The sequence below is a fragment of the Scyliorhinus canicula genome, chromosome 3 (assembly GCF_902713615.1).
Source record: "Scyliorhinus canicula chromosome 3, sScyCan1.1, whole genome shotgun sequence".
Taxonomy (NCBI): Eukaryota; Metazoa; Chordata; class Chondrichthyes; order Carcharhiniformes; family Scyliorhinidae; genus Scyliorhinus; species Scyliorhinus canicula.
In genome coordinates this window covers 43,047,346-43,068,452 of record NC_052148.1, presented here as the reverse complement: position 1 = coordinate 43,068,452, position 21,107 = coordinate 43,047,346, and the positions used below count along the sequence as shown (strand labels likewise).

Sequence of the window (21,107 nt, the reverse complement as noted above, 5' to 3'; positions counted from 1 at the left end):
TGGGACTGAGATTGGGACTTGGACTGAGGGGATGGGGACTGTGCTTAGCTTTTATCTCTCGTTTCGGGTTGTTTTTTGTCCTGTATTTTTGGGGGGAACAGCTAGGATTTTGGTTTGGTTGAATGGGGAGGGTAGTTTAGCTCTGTTATAGTCTACAGTTGGTCACAATTATATTGGGCTCGAGGGTTATGGCAGTTTTCTGGGGCGTGATTCTGCACCGGCTCTGGTTATTTGTCTTTGTTTCCAGGGACTGGGTCATGGGGGAGGGGATTGGGAGGAGAGAGGCCTCCACACAAGCAAGCGAAGGTTGGCTCGTGAACGGGAGTGTGGGAGTGGTCATTGGAACCTGGTCGACAGGTTTCGATGGGCCCGAAAGGTGGGGGGATGGGATCGAAACTGGGAGAGTATCAAGAGGAAGTGGATGGGGGGTATTTTGGGAGGCAGGAAGGGGTTCAATGTTAACAAAGGGACGGGGTGGGTCAGGCCCGAAGGGTAGGGTCCGGGACTATGATGATGGTCGATAGGAGGGGTGGAGGGGGTGACACACCTTCGGTCAGAACAGTGATGTGCAATGAGAGAGGGTTAGGGGGGAGGTGAAGAGGTCGAGGTTTTTACACTTAAAGAGCTTAATGACTGACGTGGTGATGTTGCCAGAGACCTATCTGAGGGTGAAGTTTAGGTGAGGCTTAGGAAGGTTTGGGTGAGTCAGGTTTTCCACTCGGGGTTCGATAGCAGGGTTCGGGGGGGTGGGAAGGGGTAATGGTATTGGTGGGCAAGCGGGTGAGGTTTCAGCTGGAGAAGGTAATGGCGGATCAGGGGGGCAGGTATGTGATAGTGGCGGGAGCGCTAGGGGGGAGCGTGGTGGCACTGGCGAGCGTATATGGCCCCAACTGGGATGATGTGGGGTTTGTAAAGAGGGTGCTGGGTGCCATCCCGGATTTGGATACTCACAAGTTGATATTGGGCGGCGGGAGGGATTGGAATATGGTGCAGGAACTGAGGGTAGACAGGTCTCAGCTGCACTTGCTGGCCCAGTCAGGGAGGGCGAAGGCACTGGTTGGGCTCATGAGGGAAATGGGAGGAGTGGACCCGTGGATGTTCTTACACCCGAGGGAACGGGAGTGTTTGTTTTTCTCCCCGGTACACGAGGTGTACTTGAGGATAGACTGTTTTGTGGTGAGGAAGGCGCTATTGGCTGGGTTTAGGAGGTCAGAATACTCAGCAATCATGATGTTGGACCACGCTCCGCATTGGTTGGATGTGGTTCTGGAGAATGGGATGGCCCAGAGGCTGAGGCAGAGAATGAAAGTGGGCTTGTTAGCGGACCGGAGCTTTTGTGATAAGATTGGGAAGGTGATCGAGGATCATTTGGGGTTTAATTGCACGGGGGAGGTTTCACAGTCAATGGTTTGGGAGGCTCTGTTGAGGGGGAAGGTGATCTTGTTCAAAGCTAAGATGGACAAGGAGGAGAGCGAGGCACACCAAAAATTGATAAGAGGTCAGGGCGGCACTGTGGCGCAGTGATTTGATTCCGACCCCGGAGTTTGCAGGTTCTTCCCGTGTCTCCATGGGTCTCACCCCCCCTCCCCCCCAACCCAAAAAGATGTGCAGGGTAGGTGGATTGGCCAAGCTAAATTGTCCCTTAATTGGAAAGAAAATTAATTGGATACTCTAAATTTATTATTTTTTTAATTGATTGAAGAGTTTCTGGAGATGGATGGGAGGTACGTGGGAGACCAGGATCTGGACCTCTGGGAAAGCGGTGTGCCAGTTGAGGGGGGCGGTCTACAAGCATGGGGAGAAGGCTGGTCGGCCAGCTCCGGAGGGAAGCGGCGGCGAGGGAGGTAGTTCAGGTACGGGATAAGATGGGGAAGCTGGTGGTGGCACTGGAGCAGATCAATAAAACATTCGAGGAATTTTATAAGGATCTATATAGGTCGGAGCTACCGGGGGAGGTGCAGGGATGAGGGAGTTCCTGTACGGGTTGGGAGTATCGGAGGCTGAGTGAGGAGAATAGAGCAGGCCTGGAGGGGCCGGTGGGGGAGCTGAGGTGAAGGAGGCGATTGGGAGAATGGAGGCAGGAAAGGTGACGGGGCCTGACGGGTTTCCAGTTTAAATCTATAAGAAATTTAAGGATAAGTTGGCGCCGCTGACGATGGGAATGTTTGAGGATGCGATGGGCAGGGGTGTCTTGCCACAGAAGATGAGGCAGGCTTCGATTTCGCTCTTGCCAAAAAACGATAAGGACCCAGTGGAGTGTGGGCCGTATACACCAATATCCCTACTGCAGGTTGATGCCAAGATATTGGCAAAGGTTCTGACGATAAGGTTGGAGGGATGTCTTCCGAAGGCGATTTGGAGGATCAGACTGGGTTCATGAAGGGAAGGCAGCTGTTCTCGAATGTGGGGAGGTTGCTGAATGTGATCCTGTCTCCGGCAGAGGGAAAGTAGACTGAGGTGGTGGTGGTGGCACTGGACGCAGAGAAGGTGTTTGATCGGGTAGAGTGCGGTTACTTGATGCCAGTATTGGAGAGATTTGGAATTGGGCCGAGGTTTGTGCGGCTGTTGTACAAGGAGCCAATGGAGTGTGTTCGCACTAATAGCATGAACCCGGGTACTTTGTACTGCACTGGGGTACGAGGCAGGGGTGTCCTATGTCCCCTCTGTTGTTTGTATTGACTCTGGAGCCCTTGGCCATCGCGCTAAGGAACTCGGGGCTGTGGGAGGGGATAGTGATGTGGAGGGGTGGAGCATAGGGTGTCCTTATACGCCAATGCTCTGCTACTGTATATCTCAGAACCCAGAAAGTTGGTGACGAGTATTAGAAATGAAAAGACAGATAGCTGACCTACTCCTTAAAAAGCAGTGTTGCTATAAACTTTGCAGCAGACTTGCATTTGAGCTACTGTTAGGTCCTTACCTGCAAGGCAGTGGGGAGAGAAAGGGGTCAGAATGAACCCTATATGTGGCAATAAATGACATGCCAACAAGATTACAAGGTGCTTTTTCAGCTTGGAATTCCAGCCAGTATTTTTTTTTTCTTTTAACCCTCCTTCATCTTTTTGCTTCATCTTTAGATGTATGAAGAAGTACGGAAGGTTCTGGAACAGTGCAACATCCAGAAAGACCTTGAATTCTTCATAGACTTGAAAAGGACTGGTGACTGTCCACCAGGTAAAGCTGTCATCTTTAGCAGGAGGCTGTGTTACAACTCGTAAGGGATACGCTGCATTCCAGTTAGTTTGTGGAAGAACCCTTGGGCACAATTCCTGGCTTAACTAGTGTAATAAAATCAAATGCTGAATTTAACCCTCCGCCAACCCCCTCCTCCCAGTAACCCCTACCTGAAGTTTAGAGTCGTAGAGGTCTGCAGCACAGAAGAGGCAATTTGGCCCATTGGGTCTGCACCACCCATGGTCTTGTCATATTCAGGTATTCATAGATAAACCCATCGGTTTGGCTATGGTTACAGGCTCCAGGTCTCTAAGCTGTGTATACCCCACAGAGAGGGAATAATTACTGAAGATTCATCCCAATGTCTCGTCTCACTCACACATTGACAGAGGCTGGAAACAGGCCTGAGAGCAAGACTGCCAAAAAGCATTTCTGTGTAGAAGTAGGCCATTCGGCCCGTCGAGTCTGCACCGACCCTTGGAAAGAACCTGCTTAAGCCCACGCCTTCACCTTATCTGCATAACCCAGTGACCCCACCTAACCTTTTGGACACGAAGGGACGATTTAGCATGGCCAGTCCACCTAACCTGCACATCTTTGGACTGTGGGAGGAAACCGGAGCACCCGGAGGAAACGCACACAGACACGGGGAAAACGTGCAGACGCCGCACAGACAGTGACCCAAGGCTGGAATTCAACCTGGGACCCTGGAGCTGTGAGGCAGCCGTGCTAACCACTGTGCCACCATGTGGGGAAAGGAAATATTGGGCCCAATCTATTGGACACATTGTGCCCGAATGGCAGTACGTCGCTGCCGGGAAAGGCCTCCTGCGGGCTTCCCGATAGCCAGTACGCATCGCAAGATCTATCCAGGTCTCATGAGGTGTCGCGATCAGGGTCCCGACCACAATAGGCGGGACCAAGCCACGCGCACCTCAGTTGGATTAAAACCCGCTTCGGATTGGGCAGCATGATGGTGCAGTGGTTAGCACTGCTGCTTCACGGCGCTGAGGTCCCATGTTCGATCCTGGCCCCGGGTCACTGTCCATGTGGAGTTTGCACATTCTCCCCATGTTTGCGTGGGTCACCCCCCCCCCCCCCCCCCCCCCCCCCCGCCCCCCGCCCCCCGCCCCCCGCCCCGCCCCCACCCAACCCAAAGATGTGCAGGTTATGTGGATTGGCCGTGCTAAATTAACCCTTAATTGGAAAAAAACATAATTGGGTACTCTATATATTCAAAAAAACCCGTTTAGGTATGCTCACCCGGGGTGTATAGGGTTCCCGGCATCTATCGGCCACCCCAGCCGGGTGCCGTTCAGTACTGCTCTAGGTGGAACGGCATCCGGGGGTATCCCAGACCACCAAAGCCTCCTCGATGGTCAGGGACCGGATTAGGCGGCCCCTGGCCCTCCCCCGGTACCCGGTCACCTTGCCGCTGCCAGGCTGGCGCTGTGGCACCTCCCAGGTGCCCGGGTAGCACTGCAAAACGAGCAGGAGCACTGCCAGGGTGGTAGTGCCAGCATGACACAGCCAAAGGTCAGTGCCAGAGGGGGGCCATGCCCATGAAAGGTGGAGGGGGATATGAAGGGTGGGGGGGGGGGTATGAAGCGGCCTCTGGAAGGTTGCGTAGTGAGGGGTAGGGTTCCTGGAAGTGGAGGGACCCATGGGTGGTGGTGGAAGTGGGGGCACGCGGTTCAGGATCCTCAAGCCCCACTTAGAGATCAGGGCATTCTTTCAAAATGGTGGCCTGATCTCTGCAGAGCCAGTCTGGCCAGCATTTAGTTCCTCAGCGATTAAAATAATTCTACGTGTGGGCTTGACCAGTGAGAAACTCCCCAGGGCCCAAAAAAAGTGACAGAACCACGGAGAAACTCCCAGCAATTGGCGCCACAAATGACACTTTACAACTTTCCATTAGAGCGTGCATATTATTATTTAAATTTTAATAACAAGCTGTGTTTAAATTCATTTGTTTTATTCAGCCTCCATTCCATATGAGAATTACTACACAGGGCAGAGAGGGCTGCCTCCGAGCCGGGCTCCAGTCACCCCAAGGTGAGACCAATAAACAGCAAGGAATGAAAAGGGCTTCACGCTTCAGCATTGTTTATTCCCTCTGATTAGGTTCTTCAGTCTGTCCCAGGATTCGAGAAAGGATACCTCATAAAATCAGACTCTCACCGTAAAATCACATTAGTATCAAATGTGAGAGCTTTGAATGTATCGTGCACAGTACAAAATCTTTGAATTCTCTCTCCTGAGCTCTTGATTTCAAACTGAAAACTGGTCAAGGTTTGTGGGAACAATTTCCAATCGGCGGTGCAGGATGTGTAATGATGGGAGGTTGGTCTGGATCAGTAATGGTGGGAAGTTGGTCTAGAATCAGTAATGGCGGGGAGTTGCACTTGATTTTAGCCAAAAGGCCGAGAAGCGATAGTAATGGTGGGATGTTGGTGTAGGATCAGTAATGGTGGGAAATGTAGCCATCTAAAATGGCCACTTGCAAAGGACCATGGGAATTATGGCCAACCCAGGACTCAGACAGATACAGAGCCTAGGTGTATCTGAAACACAGGTAACCAGACCTGATCGAAACCCCTGCTCGTTTGCATTTTAATGGTCCATTTTCCCAGGACAATAGAACTGCTCCTCTACATCTCGGACCTGCTCCTCTACATCTCGGACCTGCAAGGCAACATGGAAAGGATCATGAAGCTCCTGAAGAGTTCAGGGTCTTCTCAGGCTACAAACTCAATCTGTGCAAGAGTAAAATCTTCCCACTGTACCCGAAAGGGAGAGGGGGGGCAGAGCTAGAGGAGCTGCCTTTCAAGCAAGCCCAAAGCAAATTCTGCTACCTGGTGATCCCAATTGCCCACGACTGGACACGGATCCACAAATGGAACCTGAGTAGTCTGGCAGAGGAAGTTAAAAAGGACCTACAGAGGTGGGACACACTCCCACTCCCTCTAGTGGGGAGGGTGCAGACGATCAAGATGAACATACTGCCCAGGTTCCTCTTCCTGTTCAGATCCATACCGATCTACATCCCAACACGGTTGACAAATTGATCATGGCGTTCATTGGGGGGAGGGGGGGGGGGATCTAAGGATTCCCAAAAGGGTCCTGCAAAGAAAAAGAAGTATGGGAGGCCACTCCACCCAAACCTACAATATTACCACTGGGCAGCAACTTTAAACAACAACCTATAGTAGCACTTGGAAGTGTCATGCCTCTCAAGGACTGGCTTCTTCAGCCATCACCAAAGATGTGCCATATGAAGACACCCCATTTGAAAGGGAGTGTTTGCGGGATCCAGGGTGAGGTGGCCAATTGGATACAAAATTGGCTTGACGACAGAAGACAAAGGGTGGTTGTCGAGGGATGTTTTTCAAACTGGAAGTCTGTGACCAGCAGTGTGCCTCAGGGATCGGTGCTGGGTCCACTGTTATTTGTTATATATATTAATGATTTGGATGAGAATGTAGGAGGCATGGTTAGTAAGTTTGCAGATGACACTAAGATTGGTGGCATAGTGGAAGAAGATTATCTAGGATTGCAACAGGATCTTGATCAATTGAGCCAGTGGGCCGATGAATGGCAGGTGGAGTTTAATTTTGATAAATGTGAGGCGATGCATTTTGGTAGATCGTATCAAGGCAAGACCTACTCAGTTAATGGTAGGGAGTCTGAGAGAGTTACAGAACAAAGAGATCTAGGGGTACAGGTTCATAGCTCCTTAAAAGTGAAGTCACGGGTGGGCAGGGTGGTGAAGAAGGCACTCAGCATGCTTGCCTTTCATTGGTCAGAACATTGAATACAGGAGTTGGGACGTCTTGCTGAAGTTGTACAAGACATTAGTAAGGCCACGCTTGGAATGCTGTGTATGGTTCTGGTCACCCTATTATAGAAAATATATTATTAAACTAGAAAGAATGCAGAAAAGATTTACGAGGATGCTAACTGGACCTGATGGTCTGAGTTATAAGGAGAGGCTGGATAGACTGGGACTTTTTTCCCTGGAGTATAGGAGACTTGGGGATGATCTTCTAGAGGCCTATAAAATAATGAAGGGCATAGATAAGGTATATAGTCAACATCTTTTCTCAAAGGTACAGGAGTCTAAAACTGGAGGGCATAGGTTTAAGGTGAGAGGGGAGAGATACAAAAGGGTCCAGAGGGGCAATTATTTCACACAGAGGGTGGTGAGTGACTGGAACGAGCTACCAGAGGCAGTAGTCGAGGCTACTACTTGTCTTTCAAAAGCGTTTAGATAGTAATATGGGTAAGCTGGGTATAGAGGGATATGGGCCAAATGCGGGCAATTGAGACTAATTTAGTGGTAAAAACTGGGCGGCATGGACAAGCTGAGCCGAAGGGCCTGTTTTCATGCTGTAAACTTCTATGACTCTATAACCTGTAATGATAGGAAGTTGGTCTCAGATCTTTAATGATGGGAAGTTGGTCAAAAATGCAGAAAACCAAAGCGTAATTGGAAGTTTGAGTAAAAGAACTGAAAGCAACAGGCGTGTAGGTATAGTCTTCATTTCCTCATTCAGTTATAGTGACATCTAGCTAATTAACACTGGAGCAACGAATTGATACCATTGGCTCATTATTCCAAAGTTACTTAGGGCTGAATATTTTCTGCTTCTGGAAGGTAAATAACTTACAATCTTTGTTTCTTTCCTTCAGACGTATGCCTCTGCCAAGCCCTGACAATACAGCATGTAAGTAGCCAGCCTTACATATAATTCATAAATCATATTAAAGACCGAGCCTTCAACAGGTATTTAGATATTCAGTTTCGGCTTCCGCTTTCTACCTTATTATTTTGGTATTGGGTCTGATGTTGAAGATGTGGTAAGAAAACTAGAATTGTAAAGAATGCTGTTGAAATATTGTTAACATAATGTACAACTGACAGCATGAGATTCCTGGACCACCTCTTGCTGTTGACATAGGTGGTGGCCATTTTATAAACGTGTGTGTTATCAGTTTAGCTGTAGATTTTGACCAGGAAATAAAATGCCGAGAGGACTGCAAGAGATCCGCTAGTAATTGGAGCATTCCGGGGCGGCACGGTGGTGCAGTGGTTAGCACTGCTGCCTCACGGCACTGAGGACCAGTGTTCAATCCAAGCCCCGGGTCACTGTCCGTGTGGAGTTTGCACATTCTCCCCATGTTTGCATGGGTCTCAACTCCACAACCCAAAGATGTGCAGGGTAGGTGGATTGGCCAAGCTAAATTGCCCCTTAATTGGAAAAAAAAGAATTGGATTCTCAAAATGTATAAAAATAGGAGCATTCCATCTACAGGAGTAAGAAACTGGCAAAACCTGCTGGAATGATTTGGCCTGCATTATGCTGACAATTTTTCAACAGCTTTCTTTATGATTAAAGTGTTGATACCACACTCCCAGCTGTACCATTTCCATTCCATGGAAGTATGGCATTGTGTTGTTTCAGTACTTCTTAAATGATTGTAGAGAGATGTAATTAATTAAGAGACTACAACTAAACTCAGAAGATGCTGCCAAAACTTGCATGGTCACCATCTTTGGAGAGAGTTAATGTTACAGGTCAACCAACAGAAATGTCACCTGTTTTCCTCTCTCCATAGATGCTCCTTGACCTGCTATGTGATTTTTGTTTTTATTTCAGATTTCCAGTATCTGCCATATTTTCCTTTTGTTTCTGAGTCCACATGTTTTGCCTTTAGTGTTGCTTTATTTCCTCAGACAGGAGATGATTCAATGTCTTTGCTTATTCTCTTACCGCAGATGCTTCAGTTGGAGAAAATAATTACAGTTTTATTCGCTACAATTAGCAGTGTAAGTATATCAAATGTTCCTGTTTTCTCTGATTTTTTTCTCTCTCTTCCCTATGGTAGCAACCACTGTTTGTTTCTTTCTGCCAAATCATTGATCTTAATGTGAGTCCAATCAATAAGCATCAACAGCCTGTTAAATAATGAGGGAATCAGCTGAGGTCAATCGCTATCTCGGCAATATTTACCAGCAGGAGTCACTGGATAGGGATCAAGCATGAACAGAATCTGTGGAACTGCACGAGCAGTGTTGTCCAATATATTAGTCATGACCCATGTGTGGCTAAGTGGGAATCCAGATGTGACGAGTTGTATTTTGGTTCGTAAATAACTAACTTCAAGTCGCTGTTGTTGGGTATGTGATCTCAACAACCACATTCACATTGTTATTTGTGTGTGTACGTTAACTCTTTTGGCAAGATGGTTATTCAAAAAGCAGAGTGTGCAAGTGAAAACATCAGACTTCAACACCATGAAACATCAGCATCCCTGATCACCGAGAGAGAGCTGTCAGCCATGACTATTTGGCCAATTGGAATAACCTCTGCAGGCCAGCAGAAGAAAGCAAGGGTTACCATTACTTCACTCCTTTTAATGGACATGTAATTGGCAAAAGTCTGTTTCATTGCGCACAGCAACATTCTCACCAGTCTTTCTGACATCAAAGTACCGCTCGTAGTGGGCGCAAGGTGGAACAGTGGTTAGCACTGCTGCCCCACAGCGCCAGGGGTCTGGGTTCGATCCTGGCCCTGGGGCACTGTCCATATAGAGTTTGTACATTCTCCTCGTGTCTGCATGGGGCTCACCCCCAAACCCAAAGATGTGCAGGGTAGGTGGATTGGCCACGCTAAATTGCCCTCTTAATTGGAAAAAAAATAATTGGATACTCTAAACTTTTAAAAAAAAAAAATTTTTTTTTTTTTTAATAATTAAAGTACAGCTCGTAACTGCTGGGCTATGAACCTGCAAATTGCATTTAGATGTTTTCTCTCTGATGGATTCAATTCAGAATTTCAAACTTTGGAGTTAAAGGAAGGCCACAAAGATTCACACTGAATGGTAGTAGATGTTTATTAAGTAACTGCACCCGTGAGGAACATTTACCTAGAATGAGTGTAAGGTATTTATTCTAACCACATGCAGCAATTATAGTGTTGCCACAGCCAGATCTGTGGTTAGTCATCATTTTCCATTGGACATCACTGTGCTATTAATTGTCCTTAGAAGGAACTTATCCATTTTTACTTCTCGTTTTCTAATATCAAAGCGGTTTCTATTCGGAACGTTCATTAAATATTAATTCAACGGGCCTTAATTTCATTTAAAATGCTCACAAGGAATTTTACTAAGTGCCTTTTGAAAATCTAAACAAATTATTATATTGACTGGATAGCAAATTGTTATACCAACCTGGGCAGGTACACGGTCAATTCCAGCCCCATGTGCCCCGGATTCACAACACAAGTGACTTAACCAATAACTTTTATATAAATTCCTGAAGTCCTTAGCTCTTGGTTACCCAATAATTACAGTCACCAGATTTGTAAGTTGAAACACAATTTATATTTAACAAGATTATCGGTGAAATACGCAGCAGATACAGTTGGTTAAATATTAATAAGTACCAAACTGCTATTGTAACTTGTCTCTCTCTCTATCATTGAGCTATCATTGAGGGAGCTCATACTCCAATTGGCCAACCAATAATGCTAATTGGAGGTCATTACAGCTTCAAACGATGGTCCCTTGCAGACTTTCTCTAAGTAAGCTTGGAAATCACAGTCCTTGTTTTGCAGCCTGTACTCACAATTTTCCTGGACAAACAAAGTCCCTGTTTCATCAGACTTTTCTCTCAGTTCATGACCTGCCTTCAGGCCCTGTTTTCAGAAATCCAACATCCACAGGCTTATTGGAGAGTATGCTGGATCGTTTTTGAAGAGGCTTAGCAGCAGTTTTCTGTAGAGGATTCAGCTGGAACTTTTATCTCCACTGCCAGAATCAAAAGTGAAACTAAATGGAACCTCGTGGCTCTGAAAAATCATTCCAGATGGATGATATCAAATCACCACCTGTTACCGGGCAGAGCCCCGCCATTTGAAGAAGAAAGAACAATACAGCAAAGGAACAGGCGCTTCGGTCCTCCAAGCCTGTACCGGTCATGATACTAACCTTTGACAAAACCCTCAGCACTTCCTTGTGCCGAATCCCTCTATATCCATCCTGTCCATGTGTTTGACAAGATGCCTTTTGAATGCCATTAATGTATCTGTTTCCACAACCTCCCTGGCAACACGTTCCAGACACTCGCCACCCTCTGCGTAAAAAAACCTGCCTCGTGCATCTCTAAACTATGCCTTACGTACCTTAAACCTATGCCCACTGGTAACTGATCCCTCCACCCTGGGAAACAGTGCCTGCCCATCCACTCTATACATGCCCCTCATAATCTTGTAGACCTCATCCTCCGTCTTTTTAAAATAAATTTAGAGTGCCAATTCATTTTTTCCAATTAAGGGGCAATTTAGGATGACCAATCCACCTACCCTGCACATGATAATAATAATTAATTATGGATTGTGGGGATGAAACCCACGCAAACACAGAGAGAACGTGCAAGCTCCTCACGGACAGTGAACCAAAGCCGGAATCGAACCTGGGACCTCGGTGCCATGAGGCAGCAGTGCTAATCACTGTGCCGCCGTGCTGCCCCAACCTCCGCCTTTCTAATGAAACCAGTCTGGGTCTACTCAGCTTTCTATTCTTTCCAGTTGTCACTAAAACTAACTTGTTTAAGTCATCCTCTCCTTCGCCTGCACCATCTAATGCCAGATGTCACTATTTTTATTGCTTTCCTCCTTACTTTGGATATCAGTAGTCGCTCTGTTCTTTTCCATCTCAACAGATATGCTGGAATCCAATGTCATATGTTTGGTACAGATCTTTGCTCTGTGGCTTTTTAAGGGTGTACTTTTTGGAACCTTGAGATCTTCTGTTGCAAGTTGTTCATACATTATGTTACACTTTGCTATTCAGTTCTAGTTATCTTAACATCTTGAAACTAACTGAGAATTACCTAATCCCTCTCATTTTTTCATAGTACTGTCACTTGGGGTGTCATGCATAGTTCTGCTCTACACTTTATATGAAGGATATCATGGCCCAGGAGAAAGCACAAGAATATTTACTCGAATTATATCAGAAGTGAAAGGGTATAATATTGGGAAAGGCTGAATAGTCTTGGTGCTTTTTTTCTCTAGAAATTAGAATAGTTTTGTGGATTCAAGAGCAGGCGGGATTTTTGTGGAGAGTAACTCACTTCCTGTCTCCTCAAAGTCTGTCCACCATCTACAAGACCCAAGTCAATGGTGTGATGGAATACTCTCCACTTGCCTGGATGAATGCAGCTCCAACAACACTCGAGAAGCTCAACACTATCTAGGATAAAGCAACCCACTTGACTGGCACTCTACACAACACAATAAACATTCTCCAAGTCACACACTATCCTGACTTGGAATTATATTGCTGTTCCTTCACTGTTGTTGGGTCAAACTCCTTGATATCCCTTCCTAACAGCACTGTGGGTGTACCTACACAACATGGACTGAAGTGGTTCAAGAAGGCAGCTCATCACCAACTTCCCAAGGGCAATTCGGAATGGGCAATATAGGCCGAGCCAGCGAAGCCCTCGTGCCATGAACAAATATAAAAAACCTAAGGTCTTCAAGATTATTAAAGGATTTTATAAGATAGATGTAGAAAAGATGTTTCTGTTTGCTCAAGTTTATGTAGTGTGGGAGGCCAGCCAGGAGAGTCAAATCTGGAGGTGCAAAAGTGTAAATTATTATTATTGTAAGTTACTATAGTTATTATCAGCAAACTTAGGAAATCCCAAAACATCAATTTGTAAGGGATCCCTGGGGAAACATAGACTCCAGCCAACATTTGCATCAAGATAGGAGCACGAGTAGCTCATATGGCTCCTCAAGCCCGTTCCACCATTCAACACGATCATGGCTGATCTTTGGCTTCAACTCCACTTTCATGCCCACTTTGCACACCCCTTAATTCCCTGAGAGACCAAAAATCTGTCCATCCCAGCCTTAAATATATTCAACGATGGAACATCCACAACTCTCTTGTACAGAGATTTTCAAAGATTCATAACCCTTTGAGTGCAGAAATGTCTCTTCACTTCAGCTTGAAATGATCATTCCCATAACCTGAGACTGTACCCCTGTAGTCCAGATTCCCAGCCAGGGGAAACACCCTTTGCAGTACCTTGTATTTATTTTTTAAATTTAGAGTACCCAATTCATTTTTTCCAATTAAGGGGCAATTTCGCGTGGCCAATCTACCTAGTTTGCACATTTTTGGGTTGTGGGGATGAAACCCACGCAAACACGGGGAGAATGTGTAAACTCCACACACACTGACCCAGAGCCGGGATCGAACCTGGGATCTCGGCGCCGTGAGACCGCAGTGCTAACCCAGTATCTAGTATGCTTCAATAAGATCATCTGTCATTGTTCTAAACTCCAGATATTATAGGTCCAATTGACTAAGCTTCTCAACCCAAGAACATAGCTAGTAAACCTACAGAATAGAAACAACCACTCCAACGAGTTTGTGCTGGTGTTTATGCTGTAAATGAGCCTCCTCTCAACTGACTTCATCAGTATAATCTTCTATTCCTTTATCCCTCTCGTGTTTGGCTCTTCAATGTGGCTAATCTTATGTGTAGCCAAATCTTTCAACTAGCTCAAACTCTGAAATTTGTAGCTGGTTCTGCCTAGAATCGAACAAAACTTCATGTTAGTTGTGTAACGTTACCAGTTACTGATGTAACATCTTAATTTCAGTTATTCAATCTCGATTACTTATACCCACAGACTGGAGATCTCGGAGATCAGATCTCGGCAGCAGAAACACCATTGGATACTCTACAATGTTGAGGCAGTAGACACTCTTCATCGAGGAACGGAAGTTAACTTGAAGACTGTGGCATACATGTCGATCACCAGGAATATGGTTATTGTTGCCAGAATTAATATATTTTCATTTTTATATTCCTCTGTCATATTGACACATCAATGATATCAAATTCTGTTGCGATCACAATCGGTACGAGGATGGAATTATGATTTGAACATTGGTTTCGTTCTTTCCCCCCTTGTGTCAAACTGTATGGCTAACTGTACAAAGACATGCTTGCCTGATGGCTCAGCTGTTTAAATCTAAGTAACTGAGGCATGCAAACAAGGAGGGAGTCGATAAATCTCCAATCCATCATGCTGGCTAGTCTCACGTGGAGTGGAATTAAAGGCACAAAGGTTTCCATCTTCCTGGGCTAAGAAGAGGAACATCAGCCACGGTTCCTGGTCAACAGTTGAATAATCCTGCCAACACAGTTAATTAGTCTTACTCTAGATTGTTTCTTGTCTTTTTCTTGACCAGCAAACCTAAACCTTATGATACAATGATTGCTGTCCCCTAAATGCTCCCCTACTGACACTTGATCCAGTGCAGATTGGATTCTGTACCATTATATTCTTAGCACTGTTTCAGGAATGTAGATGCATGGTATTCACTGTAAGTAGTATCGTGGCAGAGTTTTGAAAGCTGTAAGGTTTTTGGTATTTTGTACGATCTTACTGAATGGCATAGGAAACACACATAGAACTCTGGAACTATTGCAAATACTGTTTGGGTTTATGTAACAAGTCATGATTCCTCTGGTAACCTAGTCACTGTTGCAGTTCCGTTTCTTGATTAGCTTGTCACCGGCTGGTTGGGTTACTATTACTTTTTTTTATATTTCCAATTCCCTTTCTGTACAATTTCTCACATACAGCTTGCTAGATCATTTCAGAATCAGCCACGTATTATGGGACTAAAGTCACATCAGCTCAAGTAGGTAGGGTCTCTTTTCTGAAAGACGTGAATGAACTTCTTCGGTTTCATGGAAGTCCAACAGTTTTCAAGGTTATTTCCTGATTCTTGCCCATGAATTAATATGTGTATTGAATTCAGTTGCACAACTTGGTGGGACGCATGGTTTCTGCATCACTAATCCATTGCCATGTGTACTGTCCGACTGCACAACCCAGAATGGATAGATGGGATGATGGTGTCTTCTCTAGTTGTGTTCTCATCCGGAGAAGCTCCCTTATCCAGAGTCTAGTTGACTGATCCAGTGAAGTCCCAGGTTCAAGCTCTTGTCTGTGACAAGTTGGCTGCTTTTAGCCCAGATTTTGGGCAGTGCAGTGGTTAGCACTGCTGCCTCACAGCGCCAAGGGTTAAAATCCGGCCTTGTCTGTGTGGAGTTTGTACATCTCCCCGTGAATGCGGGGGTTTCCTGCCACAGTCCAAAGATGTGCAGGTTACGCTGATTGGCTATGCTAAATTGCCCCTCAGTGTCCAGGGATGTGCATAGGTTACAGGGATAGGGCAGGGTGACTGGGGGAGTGAACCTAGGTAGACTGCTCGTTTGGAGGGTTGTGCACACTCGACGGGCTGAACGGCCTCCTTTGCACTGTTGGGATTTTAATAATTGACCTCCGCACCATTGGGCTCAGGAGAGAAAGATTGTGCACAATTCCTCACTATCCCGTGACTCCTCTGAGGCATCTCACTGATGAGTCGTGAATCCAGACTCAAACTGCATTGCTGTTCATGGCTGAACAGCCTTGCAATCCATGTGATCACAACTTACACTGTGAAACAACACCCCAGTGAGGGAGGAACACTTTTACAAGGGTAGTGAGAGAAAATCAATAAAGTAGAGGGGTAGGTTTTAAATAAAAAAAGGCTTTTGCGTGCATCATCGCAACCGTAAATGTGGGAGTTCTGTAATTGTCAAAGAAAATAAAAGATGAATAGAATCGTATGGCACAGGAGCAGACCATTCAACCATCATGCCTATGCCAGCTCTTTGAAAAGATATATTTAGTTAATCCCAGTCCCCTGTTGTTTCCCTTTGGTCCTGCAATTTTTTTCTTTTCATGTGTATATCCAGCCCCCTTCTGTGAAAGGTAGTGTTGAATCTGCTTCCACTATCCTTGGAGGCAGTGCAATCCAAATCATAAGAATTTATTGCGGGAAAGAGATCTCATATTCCCCCACTGATTATTAACCCTCCTGCCAATGAAAAGTGTTTCTTTTTAAAAAAAAATCTTCTTTCCTTTTTAAATTCTTTCCCCCCAATTAAGGAGCAACTTAGCGTGGCCAATCCACCTACCCTGCACATCTTTGGGTTGTGGGAGGGAGACCCACGCAGACACGGGGAGAATGTGTAAACTCCACACGGACAGTGACCCGAGGCCGGGATTGAACCTGGGTCCTAGGGTGCCATGCGGCAGCAGTGCTAACCACTGCATCACCGTGCTGCCCAGAAAAGTGTTTCCTTACCAAAACCATACGTAATTTTAAACAGTTCAAACAACTTCTCACCTACCCGCAAACTCACCCCGTAATATGAGGGTTGGGGGGCTGAAATTGGCAGCCCACCTTCCACATTTCGATTAATATGAGGTACTAGCCAAGCCAATTGACCCCGATAATACACTGGCCATACCATAAAATGGTTGTCATTGGCATAGACAGGACACTTGTTAAAAAATATATATTTTTCAGAGGCTAGAAAGGAAGGAGGGTATTACGTTTGAGGGGCCCTTTGTGGTTCGCCTGTTTAATTAAATACGTCTCCCCCCCCCCCCCCCCCCCCCCCCCCCCCACACTCCTCCGACTTCCTTAAACTGCCCAAACCCTCATTGCCTGTTACCTGGGATCCATTGGGCCTCCTTCTTATTCCTGGTTCCAGTCCCAGCAGTGCCCACAATGCTGTCTTGGCACTGCCAGGACTGATAGAACTGCCAGCCAATCCTATTGGATAGTCACTCCTGAGGGCGGGCTCCTCACACAACGGGGAAGGCTGGTGTGGAGCAGGTTAACTCCATGCATCCTTAGCTTCTGGGCGGGCGATACCTCTACTGCACCGGCCCTAACATTCTGCCCTAGGTGCATCCAGTACCGAACTGCTTTGAGCTGTACTTGTTGCTCCCAGTGCTCTGGCACTGCCAGTCCTCATCACATTGCAGGACAGATTCCAAAGCACTGACGACATATAAAACAGCACACAGCTTAAAGGATGCCCCATCATATTCTTATGGATAAATTGAAGGAAAGACTTCCTTTTATGAAACACCTTTCACAATCTTGGCAGTCCGAATGTGCATTACAGATAATTGGAAGTGTTGTAATATGAATATGTGGTAACCAATTCCCCAAAAATCAATGAAATAATTGACCAGATATTCTGTCGTAGCGATGTTAGTCAAGGGTCATTCAATGTTGGACAGGACACTGGGGAAAATTCCCTTACTATTCTTCAAATAGGATCATGGGAACCAAGAGCGCAGACAGGCCCTCAGTTTTTTATTTTTTTATTATTCCAATTATGGGGCAATTTAGCCAATCCACCTATGCTGCACATCTTTGGGTTGTGGGGGTGAGACCCATGCAAACACATGAAGAATGTGTAAACTCCACATGAACAATGACCGGGGGGCCGGGATCGAACCGGGTCCTCGGCGGCGGGAGGCAGCAGTGCTAACCACTAGACCTCCATGCCACCTGACAGGCCCTCAGTTTAACATCTCACTCAAAAGAAGGCAACTCTCACAATGCAGTACCTTCTTCAGTGCTACACTGGAGTGTTAGCCTGGATTACGAGTTCATGGGGATTGAACCCACATACAACTGCCTCGAGAAGCATGAATGCTTCCAACTGATCAAGACAGGAACATTCTTGAATTATTTAATCAAAAATTCTACAACTGTGAAATATAAAAATAAGCAAATTGCAATTAAATAATTCACTGCATCATTGAAAACAAAAAGAAGGTAATGATACGAAATAGGTATGAAAATAGTCACAGCCCTGCCGTCTGTACTCCTTTCCCTGCAGCACAGCTGGTCACTTAGAGTTAGAGTACCTTTAGGGATTAATGTGAAACCTATTAACTACAACCATCTTATTTTATTTACAAAGTTCTCTTCTGCTTTGCAGAGTAAAATTCTTCAAATGTTAGGGGTAAGAGTGAGAGGAAGTAGAACAGAACAGTGCACCATAAAAGCAAAATACTGCAGATCCTGGAAATCTGAAATATAAAACAGAAAATGCTGGGCAAACGCAGCAGTTCTGGAAGCATCTGTGGAGAGAGAAACAGAGTTAACGTTTTGAGTCCATATGACTCTTCTAAAGTGTATCAGTTGGTCAGAGTTTCTCAGAAACACAATGCGCCACATGAAAGAATCACGTTAATATATGGTTCACACTGCAGTAAGAAGCTAGTGACTACGTGGACTGTCACGATTCTAACGTGCTACACCACACATTTATTCTCCAGTGATTCCTGATGCTTGACATTTCTACTTGAGTTTGGAATTTTAACTGTCTGCTCGTATTGGGATTGCCATTCTTCTTTTAAATTTTCGTTCTCGGGATTTGACGTGTCACTGACAGGTCTTGAGTTTATAGCTCAAGTGGGTGACACTGGCATTAGGTATTAGGAGTCAGCCAGTGTGAATTGTAGCACTGGAGCCCGAATTGGGCCGGGCTGGGTAAGGGGGTGTAGTCAAATACTAATAACTCATGAACCACAACTACAATGAATGTTCCTTCATTATTTTCTTGTTGCATTTGTTTTAATTAACTTGCTGGCTAAGCTTACCTATTATTTATTTTGTGAAGGGTTTTGGTAGATTATCAATTCTGATTTTTACTACATACCAAATGTTGTTTTTATTGCTTGCGACTTGGCGGCTGGATAATACTGTACTGCACAACCAAAATAATTAACTGCTTGTATTTAATTTAGATTGTAATTAAACTTTTGGAGGAAAGCAATTGCACGTGTTTTATTGTTGGATTCTCGTGCCTAGATCTTGACTGCGTGACTATGTAAGATAGCTTTTAAAATGGGTTTGTGATTCACTGTCCCATTCGCCAGTTAGTTAATAATAACTGCAATGTTTATTTACATATAATTACAATGCAGTGGCATTCAGCCTTCAACCTCATGTCTGCAAGTCACAATACGCAAGGCCAAACGACTGCCTCCTGTTGCAAGATTCTTTGGTTGTATTTGAGGCAGGCAACACGAATGAAATTCCATTTTCATGAACAGTTGTGTGAATGATTTAAGAAGAATGGGGCCTAATAATTAGTGTTGGCTCATAATTCTGCATTAGAACAACACTAGGTATGAGTACCTATGGGAATCATGTCTCTAAGTGTTTAGATATTCCAGTAACAATATGGAGAGCTGTGCTGATGTTGTAATTCGGTGACCAATTTAATCCATTGTTCAGACCTGAAGGGTGTAATCCAGCAATGACTGAGAAAACAACAAGGGTAACTGCAATGATTACAACAGTCACAGGCTGTGTTGCCATGCTCAGTGCCAGCTTTCGGGACAACTGCTCAGGACTGGAGATAACCTTGCAATGGGAGGGGGAAGGATCCAGTTGTCTAGGTCCATGTAGGTACCAACAACAAAGGCAGAACTTCTAAAGAGGCTCTGCGTAGAGAGTATGAGGAGTCGGGCACTAAAGTGAAAAGCACAACCTCAAAAGTTATAATCTGTATTATTACTTGAGCCACATAAAAATTGGCATGAAATACATAAGGGCAGAGAAGTGAATACGTGGCTCAGACTGGTGCAGGAGAAGTGGGTTCTGGTTCATTAGACATTGGCACCAATACTGGGTAGGAGTAGCCTGGATGTTTATAGAATGCTTTCAAGTAGTTTCTTAGAGCAGCACATTCTGGGACAAACCAGAGAGCAGGTTATATTAGACTTAGTATTGTATAATGTGAGAGGATTAATTAATGACCTCAGAGTAAAGACATCCCTAGTTGCAACAACCACAATATGTGACTGGTGTCACAGTGGCAGTGGTTAGCACTACTGCCTCACAGTGCCAGGGACCCAGGTTCAATCCCAGCCATGGGTCACCGTGTGAAGTTTGCACATTCTCCCCGTGTCTGTGTGGGTTTCCCCCGGGTGCTCAGGTTTCCTCCCACAGTCCAAAGATTAGGTGCAGGTTAGGTGGATTGGCCATGCTAAATTGCCCCTTGGTGTCTAAAAAGGATAGGGTGGTGGGAGTGGATCTAAGTAGGGTGCTCTTTCAGAGGGTTGGTTCAAACTTGATGAGCTGAATGGCCTCCTTCTGCACTGTAGGATTTCTATGATTCCATGATTAAATTTTACATCTAGTTTGAAAGGGAGAAGAATGGATCTAAGACCATATTTTTAAGGTCGAGGTATATAGATTCTTGTTGGGAATGGGAATCGAAAGGTTATGGGGGTAGATGGGAAATGGAACTAGAACCACAAACAGATCAGGCATGATCTTATTGAATAGTGAAGCAGGTTCAAGGGGCCAAATGGCCTACTTCTGCTTCTATTTCATATTTTCATAAACTGATTCTACCAAGCCTGTATCCTCAGCACATTCCTCTGCAGCAGCAGGAGCTGGACAACATATGCTAGGCAGAAAAGGCTGAACAGTTTCCACTTTTGCTGTCTGACACATCCTTGGTATCTCTTGGCCGTCACAAACTCTTAAGAGGTCCTGAAGCATGCTAATTCTATCAGCATACATTTAGCCAACGATGTCCGTGCTGGTTTGGCCACATTCATTGGATGAATGATGGCCATATACCCCAAAATCTTTTTTACATTGAACCTGTCACTGGGTCACAGTACTCTGGGCGTCCACACTTCCACTACAGTCATCTGCATTCAAAATAAGATAGTGGACATTGACACTCACAACTAGGAGGCAGCAGCCGATGCCCTTGACCTCTGATGGCTGATTATTTAGAAGGGCATTGGAAGAGATGAGCAGTAACAAAAAGCTCAGCTGGCTGTGAAGTACGGAGAAAACATCAGTCAGCAAATTCCGCATCTTCGCAGCCCACTGCCTTTTGTTACTACAAATGCAGTAGAGACCACATTATGGAGTGGGGCACAAGGCAATGCTTAATGATATTAATAACCATGGTGTAAACCATTGTCTTATGGGATGAGAAGCCAGCC

The 21,107-nt window shown here is 45.4% G+C and overlaps 1 protein-coding gene across 2 annotated transcripts in view; it reads left to right on the top strand.

Annotated features, from left to right (window-relative positions):
* pstpip2 (proline-serine-threonine phosphatase interacting protein 2) overlaps nucleotides 1-16,621 on the top strand; it is a 176,989-nt gene extending 160,368 nt beyond the window's left edge. The window contains exons 11-15 of one of the 2 annotated variants that reach the window (XR_005460206.1): nucleotides 3,078-3,174; nucleotides 5,157-5,229; nucleotides 7,867-7,960; nucleotides 8,954-9,004; nucleotides 13,893-16,621. Coding sequence is in view for 1 of the 2 variants with exons in the window: in XM_038793379.1 (XP_038649307.1) it covers nucleotides 3,078-3,174; nucleotides 5,157-5,229; nucleotides 7,867-7,901; nucleotides 8,954-9,000 (252 nt within the window). In the remaining variant the exon portion in view is untranslated. The remainder of the gene's footprint in view (nucleotides 1-3,077; nucleotides 3,175-5,156; nucleotides 5,230-7,866; nucleotides 7,961-8,953; nucleotides 9,005-13,892) is intronic. The other variant, XM_038793379.1, reaches the window with a different exon arrangement.
* The last annotated feature ends 4,486 nt before the right edge of the window (nucleotides 16,622-21,107 follow it).